This window comes from Dendrobium catenatum, unplaced genomic scaffold (assembly GCF_001605985.2).
Source record: "Dendrobium catenatum unplaced genomic scaffold, ASM160598v2 fragScaff_scaffold_1520, whole genome shotgun sequence".
Classification (NCBI taxonomy): domain Eukaryota; kingdom Viridiplantae; phylum Streptophyta; class Magnoliopsida; order Asparagales; family Orchidaceae; genus Dendrobium; species Dendrobium catenatum.
In genome coordinates this window covers 1,384,079-1,408,085 of record NW_021319982.1, presented here as the reverse complement: position 1 = coordinate 1,408,085, position 24,007 = coordinate 1,384,079, and the positions used below count along the sequence as shown (strand labels likewise).

The 24,007-nt window shown below is 37.1% G+C and overlaps 1 protein-coding gene across 3 annotated transcripts; it reads left to right on the top strand.

The window, feature by feature from the left end:
• Positions 1-4,274: 4,274 nt before the first annotated feature.
• LOC110093632 lies at positions 4,275-23,683 on the top strand. Of its 3 annotated transcripts, none has more exons than XM_020818576.2 (7): positions 4,275-4,636; positions 8,407-8,547; positions 8,613-8,978; positions 10,587-10,832; positions 11,522-11,614; positions 13,469-13,669; positions 23,301-23,683. In XM_020818576.2, exons 1-7 carry the CDS (start codon positions 4,313-4,315, stop codon positions 23,514-23,516), a joined length of 1,587 nt encoding a protein of 528 aa, XP_020674235.1. In that variant the 5' UTR covers positions 4,275-4,312; the 3' UTR covers positions 23,517-23,683. The 3 variants fall into 3 exon arrangements, with proteins under 3 accessions (XP_020674235.1, XP_028556255.1, XP_020674236.2); XM_020818577.2 differs by lacking the exon at positions 4,275-4,636 and adding an exon at positions 8,180-8,233; XM_028700422.1 differs by lacking the exon at positions 10,587-10,832.
• Positions 23,684-24,007: the final 324 nt, after the last annotated feature.

Below are 24,007 nucleotides of genomic sequence, written 5' to 3'. Positions count from 1 at the left end.
ATAGAGCATTAAGCTTATTTCAAGAAAGGGATTTAGTTCTTTATATATAATAAGGTAACCCAAGAACTTAGTTGTATTAATTTATGTATAAAAGAAATGTTTAAGTGAGTTTTATGATTTAGGACTTGCATGTTGAGAATATCCAATGGCAAAACTTACACCCTTAATATAATGATGGCTACTAATTGGACTTCAAATCTCCAATGAAAGGTTAGAGAAAGACTCGTAAATTGATATTATTGGATTCGGGGCACTGATCTTACATTTCGATGAAAAAGGCCTATTTATGAGATGTCGGTGTAGCAAAAACCAAAATTGAGGCTTCTTATCACTTGGGCTTTCTTTGGGATGGCTTTGTTATTGCTTCTTAAAGTAGCTTTCTAGTATAAAAACTATAAATTTTGTACTAAAAAAATGCTTTAAAAAGCAGTAAGATAGCTGTACCAAATGAAGTCTTAATGTGGTAAAGATACCTTAATAGTAAGGGTTTATGCTCTTATTTAACGAATGCTTCAATGTATTGAACTTAGTTTTTATTATCTTAGTTTATAATTAAGGGTTCTAATTTACTTGTAGAGGGCGTCTTTTGTGTACGAGTTGATAAATCTAATATCCTATGACTATTGTGTCTCATCCTTTACATATCGTTTGTTTAAGAGCGTTGGCATTATTGTAGCTCTCAATTATGAAAGATTCTTCGATGATGATGGATTTATGCAAGAAAATCAATAAACCCAATGGAGTCTTGGTCATCTATAAAGAACCCTTACGATCATAAGAAAGCCTTGATGGTGAAGGACAAGTTACACAGCTCACCTTGGCCTGTTGGTTGAGAGCTTATGCTTCAACTAAGAGGTCTTGGGTTCGAGTCTTTGTGTATGCGTGGTGTGTGTGAGTTTGCTTTAATTGGCCTAAATGTCCAAAAAAAAAGGACAAGTTAACAATCAGATGTTCTAGCATTCTATCTTACTTAAATATCATGACAACTTCTAGTGCTTATCGATATTTCAATAGAGCTTCACACAATCCTTGACCTGGGTTCCATTGACGGAGATCCACAATCAACATAGACTTAAAGTCGGGCGATCATCCTCAAGCGTAGTCGCCTATGGAGGCGTTGGAGCTACATGTAAACAACTCCTTTAGCTCGAAGGTTGAAGGGGGAAACTTTCACTATTCTATGGGATGGTGAGGTTCCTAACCATTAAGGCCCCATTCATTGGAGGGATAGCTTGAAGGCCATCTCCATCTCTTCCCTAGATTCATGAAATATGATCACTTGGCCCATAAAAAAAAAAAACCCTAACCCCCCTACAAACAATATCCATTTACTTGCAACAATATCAATTAATGAGTTAGCTGAACCTATACTAATTGGCATTAAATCTGAATAGCTTAATCTAATCGCTCATTAGGATAATAAGATCACTAGCCCTTATTTGGATCATAGGACTCAACCTAAATTGACTAACCAAACCTCTACTAAGCTACTTAAAAACCAAATTGAACCATAGAGATTACAACCACTAAATCCCAACTACTCTGATCAGTTGGTCAAACTTAAAAGTCCTCATATTTCATTCAATACAGTTCAACTGCCTAATTGAGACAAATTGGCCTAATTAATAACTTTAAATATCCAAGGGCCCACATTTGTGAGAAATTATTACACGCAGAATCCAGACGCTCCGGACTCCAATCACGTGTATTTTTTCCTCTTTCTTATACATGGTATGTGTATAAGAGACAGAAAATCCACATATATTCTCCTCATTAGACTTTGGATGAAATTTACGTCCGTAATCTGCACGTAATAATCTCTATTGTTTTGTAGTTTAAGAACATTGTTAAAAAATATTTAATTTAGGCTTTGTTTGGAATATATTTCTTACTGCTTTTTAAAACAGTTTTTAGTATAAAATTTTTTTAGTCAGAATTATTGTAATAAAAAATTACTTTAAAAGCAGTAAAAAAATTGTGGCGGACAAAACATTAATGTATACCCAATTGTGGCAGCTGGCAAGTAAAACTGCTTAAATATCCAAGGGCCCTACATCTGAAGAGATTATTGAGTTCGGATACCTAACGCAGCTTACGTTTGGTATTCACAGTACTGAGCAGTAATGAGCTTGATACTGCTCGGTACCGAACTCAACATCGAGTAGGAGGTGATGCGACACATTTTCATTGGGCTCCAAACACGTCCGGTAACCGGACCTAATAATTTGCCCTACAATATGTTTAGTAGTTCAAGAAAAGTACTCAAAGACATTTAATTTGATAAAAGCTTAAGGGTGGCAAGTAAAACTCAAATTCTTTTCATTATAATATTGTTAATGTTTTTAATAACACTGGAAATTTGATCCTGCCTCTTATTGCTCTAATTAATTATTAATTAATCATGAAATAATATTAAAATTAGATAATAAAAAATTAGTTAACAAAAAAGCAAATAATTAAGTACTAATTATATGCCTAATAAAGTATTATCAGAAAGGTAGCTAAATATTATCAGCAGAATTATGTTTGATTAACTCTTAATTTGTATGTTATCGCTTTATAGGATGTAAAAATGGGCTACAAAATATGTTCAAAAATAAAAAGGGAAATATTTTATGCTCATGAAATAAAAAAAGGGCAATACATTTATACTCATAAAATTCATATATTTCTGGTGTAAACAATTTCCAAAGTTAATATATATATAATGCAAGCAATTTAGAAATATTCTATATAATTGGGTGCTAAAATATCCGTGAGATAGAGAGATAAATAGTTTAATGTCTTAGTTTTGTACAAATATTAAATATACTCATAGATAAGAGCGACTTGCAAGAATTGTAAGAGACATTAGAGCTATGTTCCAACAGCCGCAGTTGGTCGATGTTCTAATGTTGGCAATCGGGTAGTTCTTAACGACGACGGTCAGGGGCGGATCCAGCTTTTTTTTTAGGGTGAGCAAAAAAAATTTTTTGGGTGGGGGATGGGCAAAGATGCTTAGGATTGATAAAATAAGGGCAAAAAATTTTTTTGAGAGGGGGAAAAATACCTAAAATATCCAAAATATTCCAAACCATTTCCTTTAAAAAATTTTAAAAAATTTTCGAGGGGGGACATTTGCCCCCCCTCAAGTCAATGGGGATCCGCCCATGACGACGGTCATTCAGTGGTTTGGCAGCGGTGCTCGAGTGAAGATCCGATACTCTTAAAGCCTCTAGGATCCTTTAAATATCGAGTCAAAATCCAATCTCCAACTCATCTCTCACCTAGGAAGTGAGAATCTATTTATAAATTTTTGAGATTAATATGCCCATAAATATAGCCAAAATTTAAAATACTCTATCAGATGGCTCGTATTGATTCCCTTGATTATATATTGTCCATTCAATATTTAGCTGTCTTAATGATGTGAGAATTAAACAATCTTAAACTAATTGGTTTTATTTGATCGAGATGTTTGATTTGACTATAAATATTTGAGATTTTAAGATCGTTGTCTTCCAATCAAAGTTTCAAAGTTTCTAATTATGCTTCAACAGTTTGATTTGAGCTCATTTGGATTTCATGTATATCACTTTTGTTGTCAGCGAGTTCATCTTATTGAGACATTCTATTCGTCTGCAAGTTTGTAAAAATCAAAATTTATATATCATAAATTCAATTTTGTAAGAGTTTTCAATTCAACCTGATCAGTACGATGTTAGATGACACATCATTGCTATAGTATTCACTTTATAACTTAAAAATTATTGATGTATTTATAAGAAGTACCATATAAATTTATATGATTATATTTCAAAAAGATTTATCTCTACCTTTATTTCTATATTCCCGTAATGATATCATAATAATTTTTATAGGTTATAAATTGCTAGCATAATAATTTTTAATTTAAAAATTAATTTATATAATTTTTTTTCATGATACAATTTAGAAAAATATCAAATTGAATAAATAAAAATATAATTTGTGTGAATGAGAGGCTTAAAGGATTGGTCTCTTTATCATGAACTCTAATTTAATCACATTAAAAAATAATAATTAATAAATGAGGATTTGTATGCATATCATTTTATATCATGTTATTTACATATCTAACATCCTATATATTCCTTAATAAAATTATACGTTGTCACTCTAAAAAAATTGATGATTTGAGGACCGTTGATTCACAAATCGAGGGCAGAAATTCAAACACGTTAATTAATAATATCTAAAAAATTATAATTAAACTAGATCAACTAAAAAAAAGATGCTCACAGTCACAGCTTTACTGCTTCTGTCCACTTTTCCTCCGTCTCCCACTTCTCCCATGGCTACTCGCTTTCTTCTCCTCCTCCTCTTCCTCCTACTCTCTCTCCTCTTCTTCCACCTCTATTCCAACGATTGGGACGGACCATGGAAACTCCCATTTCGAACCTTGGATATCCTCCCGCTGCTCCCTTTCTCGGCCTTAAGACCCATCCTCAGCTCAGTCTACAGCGCTGTCGATCTCCTGCCGACCTTCGTCGGCACTGTATCATCTCCGGAAAACAGCCTCCAATGGAAGGGCGCCTGTTTCTATAACAATAGCGCGTGGATGGAGTTTCACAATAAGAGCAAGTCGCCCTACGGGGGAGGTACCCTCCATCTAAAGGTTAGTTCCTGATTAGGTTTTGTATGAATTGGTTGAATCAGGACTTGATTTTTGTGGATATTTCTTTGTGATAGAAATGATTTCAGTACGCGTTGCAGGAAATTTGCATCGCCGCAACGGTTTCAACTTTTTTTCGCGAAATTTTCTTGAAATTTTGGTTTTCCTGAAATTTCGTTTGATTCTTGTGAGTGCCGACTGTGAGAAGCTTGTGGATGTTGCCCGTGAGTAGTTTGATGAATATAAATTACGTGTTTGGTTTCAACTTTTAATGTAATTGTCTTCTTAGGTGATGATGGGGAGTAGCTTTGTCATTATTTAGATTAACTTTTATGTTAGGTTACTGTCCTATTAATTTTCCTTGTATCTAGTCGTTAGAATGATCTTCCTTAGGCCAGGTTTAGAAAGCAGCATCCTTCCTAGTTTTTGCTTCGTTTGGGGAAAAATCATTATGTGTGGAGTCCATGCAGCATTCGGAGACCAAACAGAGCATGCCACATAATTTTTTGCTATATATTGGTGCTTTGTACCGCTATGTATCGTGTGACGTGACACATTTTGCTTGATCTCCGGATCGTCTGATATCTGCACATAATAATTTCTCTGGTTTGAAACAGCTTCTGCTTTCTAAAAAACAGTATTAAGTAGGCGGGGGAGCCGGGGAGATCCTATCGGGAACAATTTACAAGGTTCATGTTGCCTCCATGGGTGGATATTTCTCGAGAATATTTCTAGAGAAATTATTCCGTGTGAAGTTCGAACAGGAAGAACCGTTCGAACTGTGAGTGTACATATCATATACACAATCAGGAGGGTTCTTTCTCTAGATTCCACATGAAATAATTTCTCATTTTATGAAATCTTGCATAGCGGGTGATTTAGATGTCGCCTACTTTTTGGGGGCGATTTAAAAATAAAATCAATTGGCCAAGTCAGTGATCATCACAGGAAGATTTATTTTAAACGTGCAATTTGTTTCACTATTAGGAAAGTTAACTTTTTTTCTTTTTTTTTTTAAATCAAAAGAGTTGAATCATAACTGATCATTTTATTGAGCCTTTGTTAATAATGGATCCGACTTTTTTTGGGTCTGCTTTTTTTTTATTTTCTACAGTAATTTATTTCTTTAGTACAAAATTTTTTATAATCAACAAAAAATTTATCATCAAAAGTTGTTTCAAAAGAAGTCTAAGGTTTCGTTTGAGACAACTTTTTTACCGCTTCTTAAAATAATTTTTTAGTAAAAAAATAAAAAATTTTGTACTAAGAAGCTGCTTTAAGAAGCAGTAAGAAAGTCGTCTCAAACAAAGCCTAAGTTATTGTTAAATTCATGCTTAAACATAAGTTAATGATTTTCAACTTTATATACAAACTTATCCTATTGAGTTGTCTACCTTAGAGTAGTTATGCATATTAAATTGATCTATTTGGATAGTAATGATTCAATTGGTTAGTCTCACCATTGTCATCAAATGCCATATAAGTAAATTGCAATGTTTTAAAACAAGTTTTTGGGGCTTCCATAGGGGGTGTGGGGCATGGTAAAATTGCCATGTGATGGAGGAAAAGTTATTACGTCCGGACAAAAAATTGGAAATTCGGACAAATACAGAGTACTCGGTACCGAGCACCCAAGTGACGTGACGCTTTGTTATTGGTCTCTAAACGCGTTCGGTGTCCCGACACAATAATTACTCATGATGGAGGGCTACAACTCCATGATCTAACTTTAAATTAAATTAAATCAAATAACAAAAATAAAAAATTTTAAATTAAAATGATTGTCTTGACTGCTAGAGCTTCATAAGCAAGCTCGAGATTAATTCATACTTAAGCTTATTTTAAATCTAGATAAAAAATAATTAATTAGGCTAATATGAATACCGATGCGTTAATGTTAAATGAGTCAGGGCAAGCTCAAACTCGAGCTCAAATTTAAGCAAGTACTCGAATGTTTGGCTTGAAAAGCTCGACTCACAAGCTCATTAGCAAATCAAGTTCAAGCTAATTCAGGAGCCGACTTGACTCACTTACACCTATATTTAACTTAATGACAATTTTAACTTAAATACTGTAAAACAATCAAAATGATAACCTTAAATTCTGGATATGATTAAAATGTCTTTTCTCCATTATTTTACTTAATCTTGGATTTAGTAAATGAGGATTTTACGAGCTATTTAGTTGATTGAAACAGTAATGCAGTGTAAAAGAAATATGATGTAAAAATAATGCAATGTATTTGAAATGTTTTAAAATTGTTTGCATGAGTGTAAAATAAACACATATTTTTATTTTTACTTGAAATAAAATAAATACAATATAAAATATGATTGGTGGTGATCAACAACGGTGATGGTTGACGCTGGCGGTAGTGATAATAAAATTCTATTGTATTTGAAAATCACCTAAATTAAAAGAATTCCATATATATATAAATAATTTCAAATTCACACTCTACACCAAGGGGACTCAAGTGAAGAGAGAGAAGGGAAGAGAGAGAAGAAGAAGAGGAGAAAGGGGAAAAGGAGATTCCTCACCTCCTCGACCACTGCCGGAATTTTTCCTGCAGCCTGAAGACGCCGGAACTCTGTCGGATTTTCAGGAAATGCCAGGAATTCACAGAATTTTGTAAATTTTGTGGAAGGAACGAATTGTACTTGGATTATCCCAACTTGTGGGACGAAATCCGCCATTTGTAATTTACGAAAACACTAGTGGAATTTTGCAACTGGGCGAGGCCCTGTGGTTTTTTCCCTTTTTGGATTTTCCACGTAAAAACTCCTGGTGTTAACATTTTCTTTTCTGTTTGTGTGCGTAATACTCGTACAACGCTAGGACGCGAATTTACAAACTCTACCGACGCGTATATTCTCGCACGCAACAAATATAAAATATGATTGGTGGTGATCAACAACGGTGATGGTTGACGCTGGCGGTAGGGGTAATAAAATTATGTTGTATTTGGAAACCCCCTAAATTAAAAGAATTCCAAATATATATATAATTTCAAATTCATTAAAAATTTACACTATGTTTAATTTATTTCAAACATAAATTAAACATTTATACCATTTCTTCTTTGAAACCAAGCAACCCCCTTAAGAGGATTGAACCTAAATTCGCAGGGCATGCGTTGTACCCGCCGATGCCTTCTTCCAAGCGAGTTACTGTGCAACTTGCTTCTTCTTCACACGCCAATGGATTCGTCGACGCCTACTTCAGCAAGCGACCATCAAAACCTGTTCGCTACGATGCCGTTGAGGGTGTCAAGTGCGCTCACAAAATCCTCTTCCGTCATCTCCGCTGGCCTCGTAGAGGCCTTCTGTACTAGCTCACTCCCTGACTTCCTCGTTTCTGTATCATCGAGGGTTTCGAAACTTGGGTAGGGAGGAAAGTGTGTGAGTGAGGGGATAATCGAGAGTCTTCCGGTGTGGCGGAAGATGGAGGGAAGGGAGTGGTGCGGGATGGCGGGGATACGGCGCGTATGGCGCGTGTATGAGTGGCGTTGCATCGGCAGAGATAGATTTTATTTATTTATTTATTTTTTTTAAATTTGCCCTAGATGCTATCCTCGCATTCAATGAAGACGCCAATGTGGTAGCCTCTTCGCCAAGAACAAATTATTTATTATTAATATCTTGTTTATACAAATGATTATGTTCGCAAGTAGAAAAAATTGTCTGCGCACACATTTATGTATATGCATTTGATATACTCTAATTGTATCTAGTTGTAACCTACTCTTTTCCACTTTTTTTGGCTCTGTCCAGGTTAGTAATGCCCACAGTTGGACTTGTTTGGATCTTTATGCCTTTGCAACTCCATTCCACCTTACATGGGATTACTATTTCTTGTCTCGAGAGCATACAATTGAATTTCATGAATGGGAAGGAGAAGCTGAATATGAATATGTAAGTTTCCAAACAACTATTCCTTTATTATTGTATGGTGTATTGCTAATGTTATATGAAATCAGGTGAAGCATCATGGAGTATCAATCTTCCTCATGAAATCAGGGATGCTAGGAACTCTCCGCGCTCTGTGGGATGTTTTTCCCTTGTTTACAAATACTGGATGGGGTGAGAACTCAAATGTTAATTTTTTGAAGAAACACATGGGAGCAAAGTTTGAGGAACGCCCAGAACCATGGTTTTCTAGCATCAATGTTGATGACATCCATTCAGGAGATTTCTTAGTTTTATCTAAAATTCGTGGAAGATGGGGTGGTTTTGAGACCCTGGAAAAGTGGGTAACTGGTGCATACGGTGGTCATTCTGCTGTTTGCCTAAAGGATTCTGAAGGAAAGTTATGGGTTGCAGAGTCTGGGCATGCAAATGACAAGGTTAGACATAACCAATGCTGGCCGCCAACTTTGTATTTCTTATGTTTCAGCTTGCAAAGAATTTTCCGAGCCCGATTTTGCTTCTAACTCTTCTAATAATGTTCTTCTTTCAATATCATCATAATCTTGATCAGTTATTCACCCATTATAATGTATTCTAATAGGACAGGACTGAATAACCCATTTGTTTACTTTAGTTGGAACTTGGAAAAATGCAACTGTCAAATTCTGGAAAGAGTTACTCAAGTGTTCATGTCTGCCGTGTTAGTCTAAGCTCAATGGAAAAGCAGCATAATCTTTATGAAGAGACCTAAAAGTTAAACTTCTATTTGTCCACAAATTGAGGTTTCATCTTGTTCTAGTTAACTTTGAAGGAAAGGTCCTTGGCTTGCATCATCATTGCTCCTTTTTTAATTTTATTGAAAAATATAGTTTTATTCTAATTATTATATTACCTGCAATATGCATCCAATTATTTATTTCTTATTGTTTTGTTTCTTTACGGTATGTAGGATATACCAAGGTCTACGATTTCTGAAATATAAACTAATGCAATGAGAAGAAAATTATTAAAAAAAAAAAAAAACAATGCAACCATTATAATGCTGATGCAGCACGCAATATTATGCTAAATAAAATATTCAAATATTTGCAAGAAAAACTGTTATTTGTCACAATCAATAATCCACTGCTATTGATGAGAAAAAGAAATATAGTTTGATGTAAAATAAGTATTAAATTTCTCACGATATATTTTCAAGTCACAAGATATGATATCATAATTCCCTATAATGTTTAAGAATCCATGCTACATTGACATTCAAATATGTAGAAGATATGAATAATTTCAACTACAAAGCACAACCGAGAAGTAATAATAGAGAAGAGGTTAAAGATAGGAAAAGAGTTTAGAATCAAATGGCTAGGCCAGCATAATTCTATTTATTCTTCCTCAAGCACCACACTTGGAAACAAGTAGAATTTACAACAAAGAAGAAAACTTTAATATGCAATGGCCATTTCTTCTTGTTTACAATGTCATAATCCTTTTTGTAACAAGCATAAACAAACATCCAAAAAATCTTAGTCAACTCTTTTTTTTTAGTGCTTGAAAATTGCTTAGATCATAATATACAATTTGCCAAAAAATACTTTAGGTAGATGCATCGAAGATACGCTGTCTAATGTATTTAATGTAAGAAAGAATTTCCTTAGGATAAAATGAAAAATTAAACCAAAGAAGAGAATCAAGAAAATAACATGAGTTTGTTATATTGAAGATAGGTTATGGCTAATTTATTTTGTGAATTTGGATATAGTGCAAGGGTTAAACGAAAGGGAGCAAATCTTGTGTGGTCTGGTAGCAATATAAGATAAGAAGCTATTGGACTGACTATCTGAAGTTAAATCTAAAGAAAGTTAACAAGTCTTTTCAAAAAAGTGATTATGTATAGCCACCATAATTTGATATTAGTTTTTATCTTGAACGTATCTTTGCCTTTACTTTTCTGTTAGGGGTTTGACGAAGTGGCACTTGATTGATTTTTTCAGAACTTTTCACCTGATGCAATTTATTATTATGAACTGACGTTTACAATTTGTTTAAAGGGAGAAGATATCATTGCTATATTGCCATGGGAGGAGTGGTGGAGCTTCGAATTGAACAAAGATGACTCAGATCCTCACATTGCATTGCTTCCTTTGCATCCAAATCTTCGAGCCAAATTCAACAATAGTGCAGCTTGGGAGTATGCTAGAAGCCTGGATGGAAAGCCATATGGGTACCATAATATGATCTTTAGCTGGATAGATACTACAAGTGGGAACTACCCACCACCATTGGATGCACAGTTGGTATAGTAATTACTTGTGCATCTTAGTCTCTGTTTTTGGCTTTTCGACCAATTTCGTACATACATAAGGATGAAGATGGTCGCTGAGAGATTTATAAGTTGGCAGAAAAAATGTGACTAGAGTATATTGCTGCTCTTAGACATCACTGCATTTTGATACTGCTTTAACTATTCTATTCTGTCAAACTTATTTTATTATATACTACTATTTTCTGCCATGTTTGCGCAACTTGATGTTGGTATCCTCTTATCACGTTGATAGTTTCATAATTTTAAATGAATGGTGAAGGAAGAATTATCAAATCTCATAACAGAATTAGATTTTTGATGCATGTGCATTGTGGGGACAACCCTTGTGGGTATCTATAGCATGCACTGACAGTTGCCTTTACGTTATCTTGATTTCTTTTTTTTTCATGGAGTTCCGTGTATTTCTTTATAAAATATTGGGCTTAAAGAATTGTTAAGATTGGGATGTCCAAGTTGAAGATTGATATAAACTTGCATTGTTAACATGCTGAGAGTCATCTGTTAACCAAGATATTTTGGTCTGCCATTTGGTTACCCGGTATGAAGTGCTAGAAGCTTATGTGCTACTCTTAAGCAGTAATAGTGCAGTTTTCTTGACTTTATTTGGTGAAGAAAACTGAGCAAAGGTCAAAGTTGATTTTAAGTTATTATTTATTGTAGGTTGCTTCTGGTATGATTTTGTGGAGCAAAGTTATGCCAGACTATGCTGCTAATTTGTGGAATGAAGCCCTGAACAAAAGACTTGGCACTGAGGTTTGATTCTCTGTTTATTTGTTGTTATCGTGTTCCATAGAATACGTGGCTGTTTGACATTTTCATAATGATATGCATGTGTTTTTATAATGAAATTCTTTTGCCTCTATCATTACAAATGCTCTACCTTTTTCCTGCAAGCTCTAGATGGATGCATGAAAAATCAAGCTCTAGGGTTTTCTCATACAAAGTTAATAAATGCATTGTGGATGTAAAAAATGAATATTCATTAAAGACAAACAGTTACCTTCCGTTGATAAGAATAATGGAAAATTAAATTAATTGAAGTTGGCATGAATTGTTGTTAGATATCTTACAAAGTCAGTAGAATAGAAGTTAATCCACAAACTGGAGATCATAATATAGAGTTGTAGAAACTAAGGACTTGGTTGATTCGGCTTTCCCCTCTTTTTCTTTATGCAAAGCTTCTTTCCAACAGTCGGATGGTGCTTGAATGAAAACTTTCTACCCACACTTTATGGAAATAAACAAACCCAAAATTATGGTGAGAACGGAGAACCTATTAATTATGGCATGTGAGAGTATTGGGTTTAAGCTCCACATCAGATATTAGAAAAATGTGTTAACATAGAAATTTCAAGTGATTGACCTCCACAGAGAGGCTTAAGTTTTTTCATTTAAGTTTTTAGAATGAAAATGAGTTTGACCATTAGTGTATTAGATACAAATTTGTTAATAGAGTATTGGGTTTAGCCCTATATTAGATAGCTAAAAAAGATTTTGGTGTAGAAATATTAAGTTCTTTATCACATACATAGGCTTAAGAACTTGGATTGAAAATCATACACAACATGTTTTCTGGCTTGAAACATATTCTAGAAAATGTGAAATAAGGTTAAAGTCTATTTTGCACTAACTACACCACCCTGGAGCTCTATTAAAGCATTAAGCCGCTATTCTTCCATGCAGAGACAATCATTCATTATAGTACTTGAAATTTTGTAAGAAAAATATTTTAATAAAAAATATTTATTTATTATCAAAATTTGAAATTTTATATACATAAAATTGAAATTAATATATTATGTATTTAAAAATATTTCTCATCACATGTTCTTATATCAACTTTTTTATGCTCAATGACAAATCTCAATATTTGTAAATCTTTTTTAACCAAATTTACAATAATTATATTTCTCTTTTAGTAAATTTTCATCCATTAAAATCTTAAAGAAGAAATAATGAATGAGGCCATTCTTTCCTTTTGGGTTGATAAAGGAGCTCTAAAATAGGTTCTGCCAAACAAAAAATGTCATTTCGCTTTTATATAGTATATATGCATCACAGGTGCAATCGAGCAACTCCAGCTACTTTACTCTCAGTTGTATCTAAGTACTTTTCATTCATTGTACACTAATCACTTAGAATTTTGTAGAGATCAGTGCAGTTGACTCGATTGTTAGAGGTTTCTTACCAGAGACAATATCCCTGTGGCAGGCTAACCTTTTAGTGAGGGAATTTTTATTCGGTGCGGAGTCCGGAGCATCCGGAGACCAATAAAAATACGTCACATCATCTAAAAAATGTACCGCATTTGGTACCGAGCGCGTAACCGGACGGGAGAACTGTCCGGTGTCCACACAGGATAATAGCTCGCTTAGAGGGGCATGCTCTCCTAGCATTTATGCTTTTTATCTTGGCTGATTCTGAAGTTTCTATGGAGCTTCTCAGTATTGTAAATTGTTTTAGAAGGTCCTTAAGATGTTTGCTTCAACGCCCTTGCTTAATGATTATGGCCATTTTTTGCTTTCTTTCCTGTTCTTGGTTTTACTTCTACTAATTATGTATGTGTTAGAGAGAGATTAATCATGTTTAGTTTCTTTCTTGTAATAGGATCTTGATCTACCTGATATTATAGTAGAGACGGAGGAGAGGGGTTCTTCTTTCGCCAAGCTGCTCGCAATTCCCGAGCAAGATGATTGGATTTATTCTGATGGCAGTTCAACCTCTTGCGTGGCTTTTATACTTCAGATGTACAAGCATGCTGGCCTTTTTGATCCAATTTCCAGATCAATCCAAGTCACAGAGTTTACGGTGAGTGCTTAAGCTTACTGCATAAAATAGAATATATATATATATATATGATTCCTTCTTTCTTGCAGTTATAGGAAGATCCGATCGACTCAAATCCATACTCGTCAAGCCTTCCAACCCTCTTCACAATCCTTACCAAATACACGAAGTCAATCCTGCACTTGCGTTGAACTCCCTCAAGGTAGCTTCCTCCAAATTGACGATCACAACCACAATCAACTCTCAAACCAGGCGCACAAACCACTGCCTCTGACCCCAATGTGTCCCTCACTCTTCTGACCTTCAAGCGACCTCACCCTCTCCACCCAAGCCGAACCAGCCGGCGTCTCCCACGACCAATCTCCAACCTGCCGACTGTCCGTCAATTCCAATCGGCCACTTCTCTACTTCGATCGAATGCCCCTTTCCGATCTCTAGGTTCGATCCAATTGTTCTATTCTCACCTGACTCCTGCACTCGCATGTTGCTGTCAATCTCTTCTCTTGTTTCTGCCGAACTGCACCACAAACAAAACTATTCTCTACCATAGCTGAATCAAAGCACCCGATCTCCCCTTTCTCCTACCTACCAGCAAACTAAATACCCATTCAATAAACTACCTCTGGTCCACCTACAACTCCTCTCAAGCCACCTCAAAAGCCCTCTATTCCCTCTACTAAAGCTGACATCCTCTCCCATCACCTGCTTTACTTTCCTCTTCCCCAACAACTAAGCATCACTCCATCACAACGACAACGTTTTCTTTTTTGCTTTCCTTTATTTACTATTAACCATTTTTATTATTAGTATTATTAACTAATTTCATTAGTTAGCTTTATTATTGTCATTATTGTCAAAAAAAAAAAAAAGTGAAACAACAACTTTAAGTACTCGTATATATGCCGTCATGCATGTGGGGAAAAAACTGTGCATGTAAAATAGGTACTCCCCGAGGACTCAAATACGTCTTTCTCTAACGTGGTGGGATTGAAGATCATGGCCGTGGTGTAGCCTGACAACTACCATATAAGTTTTTCTCTTGCGTGGTGAGAATGCTTAACTCCCGAAATTTCCCCTAAACGGGGTATACGTCGGGAGGTTGCCAAAATTCAGACTGAAACACATAGTACTTAAACAAATAACAGGGGACCTGGATTTAAACAAAATGTAGGAACTTGATTTCAGCAAAATCCATAAGGAAGATAGCTTAAATTGAACTAGGAATTAGACTTTAATGAACACCTAAAATAAAAATATAACTTGCAAAAGAGCAAAAATCAAGCAAGAATAAGCAAACAAATGATTTGTAATTTTCAATAGAACTCCAAGCAATGAAATTAAGGGGGATGCATAATTTGCTTGCAAACAGATGTACAACATCTCTAAATAATATTGTAATTACATACAAATGATGATAGTTGAGGTGTAATGCTCACATCAGTCACAAAAATAATTACTCTAATCCCTGCAAGCGATAACAATAGATGTTTTGCAAGGATGACATGTCCTTTATGAATGTAGATATACACACAATGTATCATCTACATGTAGAGAAAACATATCTGCAATGCATACAAACGCCTACGATGCCATTGCAGGAAATCCGTCATCTATATGATACGTTATCTGCAAGTAAGTACAGGAAGAGCCACAATGAAAGCAAGCACAATAATAGTTGATATGCAAGGAATGTGATAATATATCTACCAGCATATACAAGCAACTTACGATGAATACAATAGCACTTTCATGAGCAAAGTATGAAAAGGATGCAACAGACAAATCAATCTCCCTACAATATTGACTTGTAAATAAGTGAATCATCCCATGTGAACATTGAAAATTAATATAGAATGAATGCAGCGACTCACTAGCCAATATGCCTGAAGAGGTTAGTGATGGATGTAGGTCATTGATAGTCAACAATAATAAGCAAATGAACGCACTAGCTTATATGGAAAGGATAATGCTAGATACGTTGAGGGTATGGCTGCTACCCTACAAACATATTAAAGGAGTCTGCAACAAAAGCAATGACATGCTCATGAATAAAACATGGAAGATATACAATGACTATAACAAGTTCCTTACAATCAACACCAATTTGCAAGCAAACATATCAAACCTCTGCAAGCCATGGTGATCAACATGCAATGATTGCAAAGATGTCCTCACAATCAACGTCAATCGAATATCTAACAAACACTAATCCCCTGTAAGAAAAAATGATTGATTTGCGACAAACACAAGCACCTATAAACTGCTGTAGAAGACCCGTCACACTAAATGTCATATACAAATCACTGTATGAGACCCATCAACGCAAAATAGCTCGTTTGCAAAAAGTAGCAAACAATTCATAGTGCCGCATTACGCCGTCGGATCCACAACATTTGTACAAGCCGACAGAAGACGTCCACAAGCTCCTAAATAGAACATCATGCATCTTTCAAATGATCATCATTTGCATAATTTATCATGTTTGAATATTGCAAAACCCACCCTCCCTTATTCATTGAAACATGCATTAATGCATTAGGAACATACACATTTCATAAATATTTTGGAATGCATGTAAAGTATACACATATTGCAACATACAAAATATCATGCAAATATATAATGCACTATAATTATGCATTAAGCCACTGCACTACATACCAACATATCATGCAAACATGATTAAGCAACATGCAAATGCAAAATACCAACAAACATGCATATATGTAAATACACAATTATATACACGAGTATGTTAACAGGCAAATATGTCATGTACATCTGTTGCACTGCATACATATAACTACTACATAAACACATTTTGCAAATGCATTCAAAATTATATAACCGTATGAGCTCGGATAAGCGTGATATATGCACATACGTGATGTCTGAGGATGCTACATAGATCAATAAATGAATTTAAATTCGAGTCCGATCCTTTTATGTGAATAGACAGGAGTCGAAATAGCTCGAACAATCAAACAAATGTACGGTCGTGGCGCTGACCAAGACATTTGTTTTATACGTTCATATTAGGCCTTCAAGATCTATTACAAGAAAGATTTACCAAATAAATTCCTAATGCTAATGAAGAACTTAATAAATTGTTGAGAAGTAGGCATAGTTGACAAGGTTTGACCAATAAAATGAGATTACCTAAAAACTCCAATAATGACCATGTTGACAGAAAATCTTAACCGGAGAGGGCCCCAAACATTCTAAATGCATCCAAATTCTCATAAAATACATTCAATTGACTTTAATGTATTCACAAACGACGCCAATATTTAAAATTAAAATAAAAAACCTAAAATACTTAAAATAAAAATTCATCCATTATTCGTAATAGTTTACCGAGGTGGACAAATATGAAAATTACTTCATCTCATAAAGAACAAATGTCTGGTTGAGAATATCACTAGGATTCATTTTCAAATCATCTCTTGCCAGTAAGGACGTGACACATGTCATTTAACTGGTAGTTTTGCCGCCAATTGACATTACAGGTAAACGATTATAATCGAGACTCTCTGACCGGGCTGTATTGCCACCAAATGGTACCATTAAATTATGATTATGGTCAGAGCCCGTATGTTCCCCAACGACGCTAAATCCCTGTAGGATATGATCGATAGGGCACAATGCCCTATGTTAGCTATGGTGGATTAAGATCTATCCCCTTTGGCAAATATGCACCTCAGGTCTACAAAATATCCTTGGACAAAGCAACCCATGACTACTGACAAAGATCATTCTGTCAGGTTGGCTCGACTACGTCCTCTAACTAAGTAGATTAAGGACCATGATGACCCGGGATGACAGAATCATGGGATCTTGATCAGGTTTATCATCATTCCCCACACCATACATTTTAAGTGCAATGTGATGAATTTCCAATTTTAAACATTAAATTTTCAAATACCTAAACATGTTGCTACTATATGCTAGATATTGTATTTGTTTGATGACTAGCCTTAATCGAAAGTTGTCTCTCGCAATAGGGAGGGGTAATTAACTCTAGGGGCTTGCGCCTATAGAAAATCTGAACTCAGATCATAAAGTCCTCACAAAATGAGGGCGAAATCTCTAGGTAATGTCTTATTCAAAACCCAATCTGCCTTATGAAAATTTCCTCGGAACCTAAACGTTAAAACTCTCCTCGACGATACGAAAATAAAGAAAGGGGCCCGCGGAGAGGCTGGGACGCGAATTTTTGGAGCCCACAAGCCAATCTCTCAAGAGTGAGATGACTACAACTGAAATGCTATTAAGAAGAGAACTTTGCTATAATTTGGCAGTAGAAGGTAGCTTATCTTATCCCATGCGGGAACTCCTTTAAGCTTATCCTTTTGAAGTTGAGAATTATAGGCAGCTATCTAAGTATAACAATTGATAAACATATCACCACTTGCGTAGTCCCCATTTGCTATTCTGATGCTTTGCGAGCTAGAGATTATGAGGATGAGAATGAAGGCAAGGGAGTGAGCCGGAGAGAGGCGAGTGATGCGGATATAACCTACGAAGAGTAAATACTGAAGGAAGACCTGCAAAGAGGAAGAAAACAGATAGAGAAGAAGAACATAAGAGGTGACCAAAGCTCAGTAGTATATTTCCATTGATTTCATTTGTACAGGAAACATTGCATATATAAGCTTGGTTGGAGACAGTTTGTTATGCTGCAGAGAGAAGGCTGCCATAGCAGCGGTGGACGACGACTCTCTGCTCTGATGGCAGACGATCGTGAGGAATGATTTCCTCCGGTTAGTTGTGTCGCTGGCACACGTTAAGGTATGCTAACATCCCCCCTCGAATTGATCATCCGAGCTGGTGATGGTCAATTTGGAGCGTAAGTTTGCGAAGCGATTGCCGGTGAGAGGTTTGGTGAGGATATCAGCCGGTTGATCAAAGGAGTTTATGTGAGTGATTGCAATGGCTTGACGCTGGATGTGATCACTGATGAAGTGATGATCAATTTCGATGTGCTTGGTCCGGGCGTGAAAGATCGGATTATTGGATAGAGCAATCGCCGAGACGTTATCACAGAAGATTGGTGTCGGTTTTGACTGTGGTGCTGAGAAGTCATTTAGCAAGCGTTTGAGCCAGATTACATCAGATGTAGCTGCTGCAAGTGCACGGTATTTCGCCTCCGTTGAGGATTTGGCTACCGTTGATTGTTTCTTAACACTCCAAGATATGAGAGTTGATCCAAGATATGAGCAGAACCCTGTGATGGATTTTCGATCTTCGGTATTCGAGGCCCAGTCAGCATCAGCGAATGTTGTGAGAATTAATGGACTGGGTGTGATCGGCAGGCCGTGAGTTTGAGTCCCCTTGATATAACGCAGGAGGCGTTTTAGTCGTTTGAAGTCCGACACAGTGGGACAGTGCATCTGCTGGCAGATTAGATTTGTAGCGAAGGCAATGTCTGGCCTCGTTACCGTGAGGTATTGTAGTGATCCAGCTAATTGTCGGTATTGAGTGATGTTGTCATATGGGGCTGTGTCGGATGAAATTTTGGGGCACTTTGCCGAAATTGGGGTGCTGACTGGTTTGGAATTGTCCAGGCCTGCTGAATGGATGAGTTCGCGAGCATAGTGCGACTGATGAAGGAACAGGCCATGAGCAGTTTGCTGAATCTGAATACCGAGAAAGAGATCGACGTTCTGCATCTTTTTCAGGCTGAAAGTTTGTTGAAGCTGATTGAGAAGTTGCTGCATTGTTGGAGGATGATTACCAGTGAGAAGGATGTCGTTTACGTATGCGAGGAAATAGATGCTGATTCCATTTTTGTTGTAAAGCAGCAAGGACGGATCGGCTTTGCTGAAGTGAAAGCCGAAGGAAATGAGGAAGGATGTTAGTTTGTGAAACCATTGTCTTGGGGCTTGTTTCAGCCCATAGATTGCTTTGACAAGCTTGCAAACATGGTTAGGTAGTTTAGGATCTATGAATCCTTGTGGTTGCAGTATGTAGACATCCTCATGAAGCTCACCGTGAAGAAAGGCATTATTGATGTCTAGTTGATGAATCGGCCAACCCCGCTGAGTGGAGATAGTGAGTAAGACACGAATAGTTGGCATTTTAGCCACTGGACTGAAGGTCTGCTCATAGTTTACACCGTGTTGTTGTTTGAACCCTTGAGCTACAAGTCTTGCTTTGTAGCGAGCAATGCTGCCATCCGGGTTGAGTTTGGTTCGGTAGGTCCATTTGGACCCGAGAACTGGAGTATTGGGAGGTAGCGGAGTGAGCTGCCAGGTGCCTTGTCGCTGAAGCGCCATGAATTCTTCAGACATGGCCTTGCGCCACTGAGGAAGTTGCAATGCTGCCTTGTAGCTGGTAGGAGAGGACTGAGAATCCTGTACAGCAAGTAAATCAAATACCTTCTTGGGTTTGAGATGGCCTGTTTGACGTCGAGTGAGCATTGGATGAGTGGGTGCGGGAATTGTTGGATTTGAAGTGGTGGAAGGAATGGGATGAGGTGAAGTGGAAGGAGGTTGGATAGAAATTGGTTCGTTGGGTGTGGGAATAGAATGGGTGGTATGAGGTGTGATGGTCTTTGATGTAGTTAGTTGAGGAGGTACATATGTAGGAATTAGTAAGAGGGGAGGTGTGGCTGTAGGGGTGGAGGGTATAGGGGCTGATATGGTTTTGGTGAATGGAAATTGATGCTCATCAAAGGTAACATGTCGGGAGATGTGAAGTTTTTGATTTGAGGGGTTGTAACATCTATAGCCTTTATGAGAGCTGGAATAACCGAGGAATATGCACGGTTGAGACCTCGGTTCAAGTTTGTTGGAGGTTTGAGGTTTTAACCAGGGAAAACATAAGCAACCAAATACTCTGAGATGATCGAACGTTGGAGGCTTGTTGTGTAAGAGCTGATAGGGTATAGAGTAGTTAAGTGAGGAGGTTGGATGTCTATTGATAAGATAATTGGCTGTTTGGACAGCTTCAGCCCAGTAGGCAGCCCGAAAGAGAATAGTCGTGGAGCAGTGTGCGAGTTGTTTCGAGGAGGTGACGGTGTTTTCTCTCCGACACACCGTTTTGCTCCGGTGTGTAGGGGCAGCTAAACTCATGGCGAATCCCATGATTAAGGAGAAAGTTTTTGAAGTCAAGGCTGGTGTACTCGCCTCCGGCATCTGATCTTAAACATTTTATTTTTCATTGAATTGTGTGTTAATTAAATGGTAGAATTGCTGGAATTTGATGTTAGTTTCATTTTTGGTGGTCATGAGGTAAAGCCAGCATAAGTGTGCATAGGCGTCAATGAAAACAACGTAGTAACGAAAACCCGAGAGAGAGGGAGTCGGTGAGGGACCCCAAACATCTATGTGTATTAAACTAAATGGTGCAGTTACATAGTTTGCTGATTTGGGAAAAGATAACTTGTGGCTTTTAGCCACTTTACAAGAAGTGCAATGAAAATCTGCTACCTTAAAGCTGGAATTTAAAAAACTAGATAATTTGGCCATCGATTGGAGATGAGGATGTCCAAGACGAGCATGCCAGAGGGCTGTGGAGTTGCGCTTGGTGGAGAGTGCGTGACTTTGGTTGGATGCAGGAAGATGGATTGTGTAGATGCCATCTTGATTACGCCCATGGAGAAGGATTTTGTGATCCTGGAGATCCTTGAGAATGAAACCGGAATAGTCAAATGAAATAGAACAGTTATTGTCTTTAGTCAGTTTTGAAATAGAGAGAAGATTGTGAGCTAAGGAGGGTACGTGAAGCAAATTTTGAAGTTTAAGCTTACGGGTAGAGTCTGGGAGTGGGAGGATGCCGGCGCCATAGTGATGAATAGGAAGGGATGTTCCACTTGTTGTAGAGATTGTGTCCTGACCATTGTAAGGCGTAGGATATTGCAGATTGGCGATGTCCGGAGTTAAATGCGTAGACGCTCCGGAGTCTAATACCCAGTCGGAGGTAGTGGTTGATGTCTGTGTTGGCATTTGAGTGAGTAGAGCACGGTTGGGCGCTGACGATGGATTGTAAGAAGAGTTGAATCGGTGCCAACAGACAGCTGCAGTGTGTCCAGTTTTACCGCAGATTTGACACAGAGGGCAATCTGTAGATTTGGCAGCGGAGGGAGTTGTTCGGGAAGCTGCATTGTTGGGATTGAATGGAGCTCCTCTTCCTCTGTTTCCTCTGGAATTGTTTGATCTGCCTCTTCCGCGGCGGATGAGTAGAGTGCCTGATGGTTCGAAGTTGTGTTGATTTCTTGATGCAGCTCGGTCTGGAGATTGATCTCTTCACTACTTAACAGTGAGTAGAGTGATTCTAGAGTGATGGGCTGCGGGGAGATTCGTATGGCTGCCTTGAACGGATTGTAGGATGCTGGTAGACCCTTGAGCGTGTAGAGGATTATATCTTCTGTTTCGATGTGGCTTCCAGCTGCGGCAATGCTGTCCACTATGGATTTGATTTTTGCTAGATATTGAGAGATGGTTTGATCTTTCATCTGTACTGTGTGCAGTTCGTTTTTGAGCTGCAGAACTCGGGACCTGTTCGTCGGCTGCAGGCGTAGTTCAAGAGCATTCCAAATCTCATGGGATGATCGCAGGTGTAGAATATATGGGAGTACAGAGGCTGAGATAGTGGAGAAGAGATCGGATATTAAGTTCTGATCCACTAGAGTCCAGAGCTTGAGATCTGCTTCATTGCAGGAAGCTGGAGGACAGGGCAGCGAGCCTGTGATGTAGCCTTCAAAACCATTTGCGGCGAAGGCTTGATAAATCTGGAGCCTCCATATAGGGTAGTTGTCTATAGTAAGGTGAGTGTGAACGATGTTTTTGAGATTGGACATCAGAAACTTTAAGGATGGAGGAATGACGGTGTTTGTGATGGAAGAGATCAGGGTAGATGTCGTCCTCGACTGAGAGGACGAATTTTGCTCTGTTTCCGCCATTGCCAGCAGATTGAGCAGAGAGACCCAGTATCACTGCTCTGATACCATGAAGAAAGATCTTCAAAGAAGAGATAAACAGATAGAAAGGAAGAACATAGGAGGTGACCAAAGCTCAGTAGAGTATTTTCATATCATTTTGTTTGTACAGGAAACAATGCATATATAAGCTTGGTTGGAGACAGTTTGTTATGCTGCAGAGAGAAGGCTGCCATAGCAGCGGTGGACGGCGACTCTCTGCACTGATGGTAGACGATCGTGAGGAATGATTTCCTTCGGTTAGTTGTGTCGCTGGCACACGTTAAGGTGTGCTAACATCTAGTGACCGCACAATAATTTCTCAACAAAAAAAAATTGAATTTTAGAGACATCTGTGATATTGTTTATTGGCATGCATGTAAAACCTCATAAAATTTGACAATAGCTCAAATTTTTAACCATCGGGATATTATCTGTTATAGCTCTACGAATTTGACTCTTAATAAGACAATGGAGAAAAATGATTTATGTAATCAGATCTCTCGTAATAGGATAAATGCTTGATGTTGTTATTTTTATTATTTAGTGCAATTTGTTAATAGATCACCTTTCTCAAATGCGCTCTTATTGCTTAATTTTAGAATTTATAACTAAACTCCAATCATCACACATAAAAATCATCTCTTTGTGTAAGAGTCCACTTCTACAGTTATTTTTGCATAATCAAATGAAAGCTTCTTACTGATAAATATATATCTCATTATACCACAGATAAAAGATGCGTATACCCTAAATTTCTTTGAAAGCAATTCAAGCCGGCTGCCAGAGTGGTGCAATAAAGAAGACTCTGTGAAGCTTCCCTTCTGTCAGATAAAGGGAAAATATAGGATGGAATTGCCAGATTACAACACGATTCAGCCTTACCCACGCATGAATGAGAAGTGCCCATCCCTGCCTCCAAATTATGATCGGCCAAGCTATTGCTGATGCTAATGCCGTTAATATTTAGGGTTTAGGGAATATCATGAATACTTTCTTCTGCTCCTTCCCCTCTCTATGAATATGAAATTATGTGGGGGAAATGGTTGGGTTGTAAAATTAGTGAAATTAGTTGGTGTATAGGATCTCTCTATAAGCATATGAACTTGTTCCTAGATGATTTTGCTTAATTTAAGTTTCGTTTGGAATGACTTTCTTATTACTTATTAGAGTAACTTTCTAGTATAAAAATAAAAATTTTATACTAGAAAGCTGCTCTAAGAAGCGGTAAGAAAGTCATCCCAAACCTAGGAAAAATTATTGCGTCCTCCCACCTGACGTAGAAATACGTCCTCCCAGAGCTAAAATCGCGCTAAAAAACGAGAAATGCCGAGCAATACCAAACAATAACGAGGAATATCATCATGTGAAGATCAATACCGAGTTATATCGAGCAATACAAAAAAATACCTAGTTCTTCCTAGAAAAATTATGTATTT

What these genes read in the sequence shown, in the direction of transcription:
- LOC110093632 (XM_020818576.2), top strand. Translation starts at nt 4,313, where the DNA reads ATGGCTACTCGCTTTCTTCTCCTCCTCCTCTTCCTCCTACTCTCTCTC. An exon ending in GAGGTACCCTCCATCTAAAG is followed by an intron (nt 4,637 to 8,406) that starts GTTAGTTCCTGA and finishes GGCTCTGTCCAG; the next exon opens with GTTAGTAATGCCCACAGTTG. An exon ending in CACCATTGGATGCACAGTTG is followed by an intron (nt 10,833 to 11,521) that starts GTATAGTAATTA and finishes TATTTATTGTAG; the next exon opens with GTTGCTTCTGGTATGATTTT.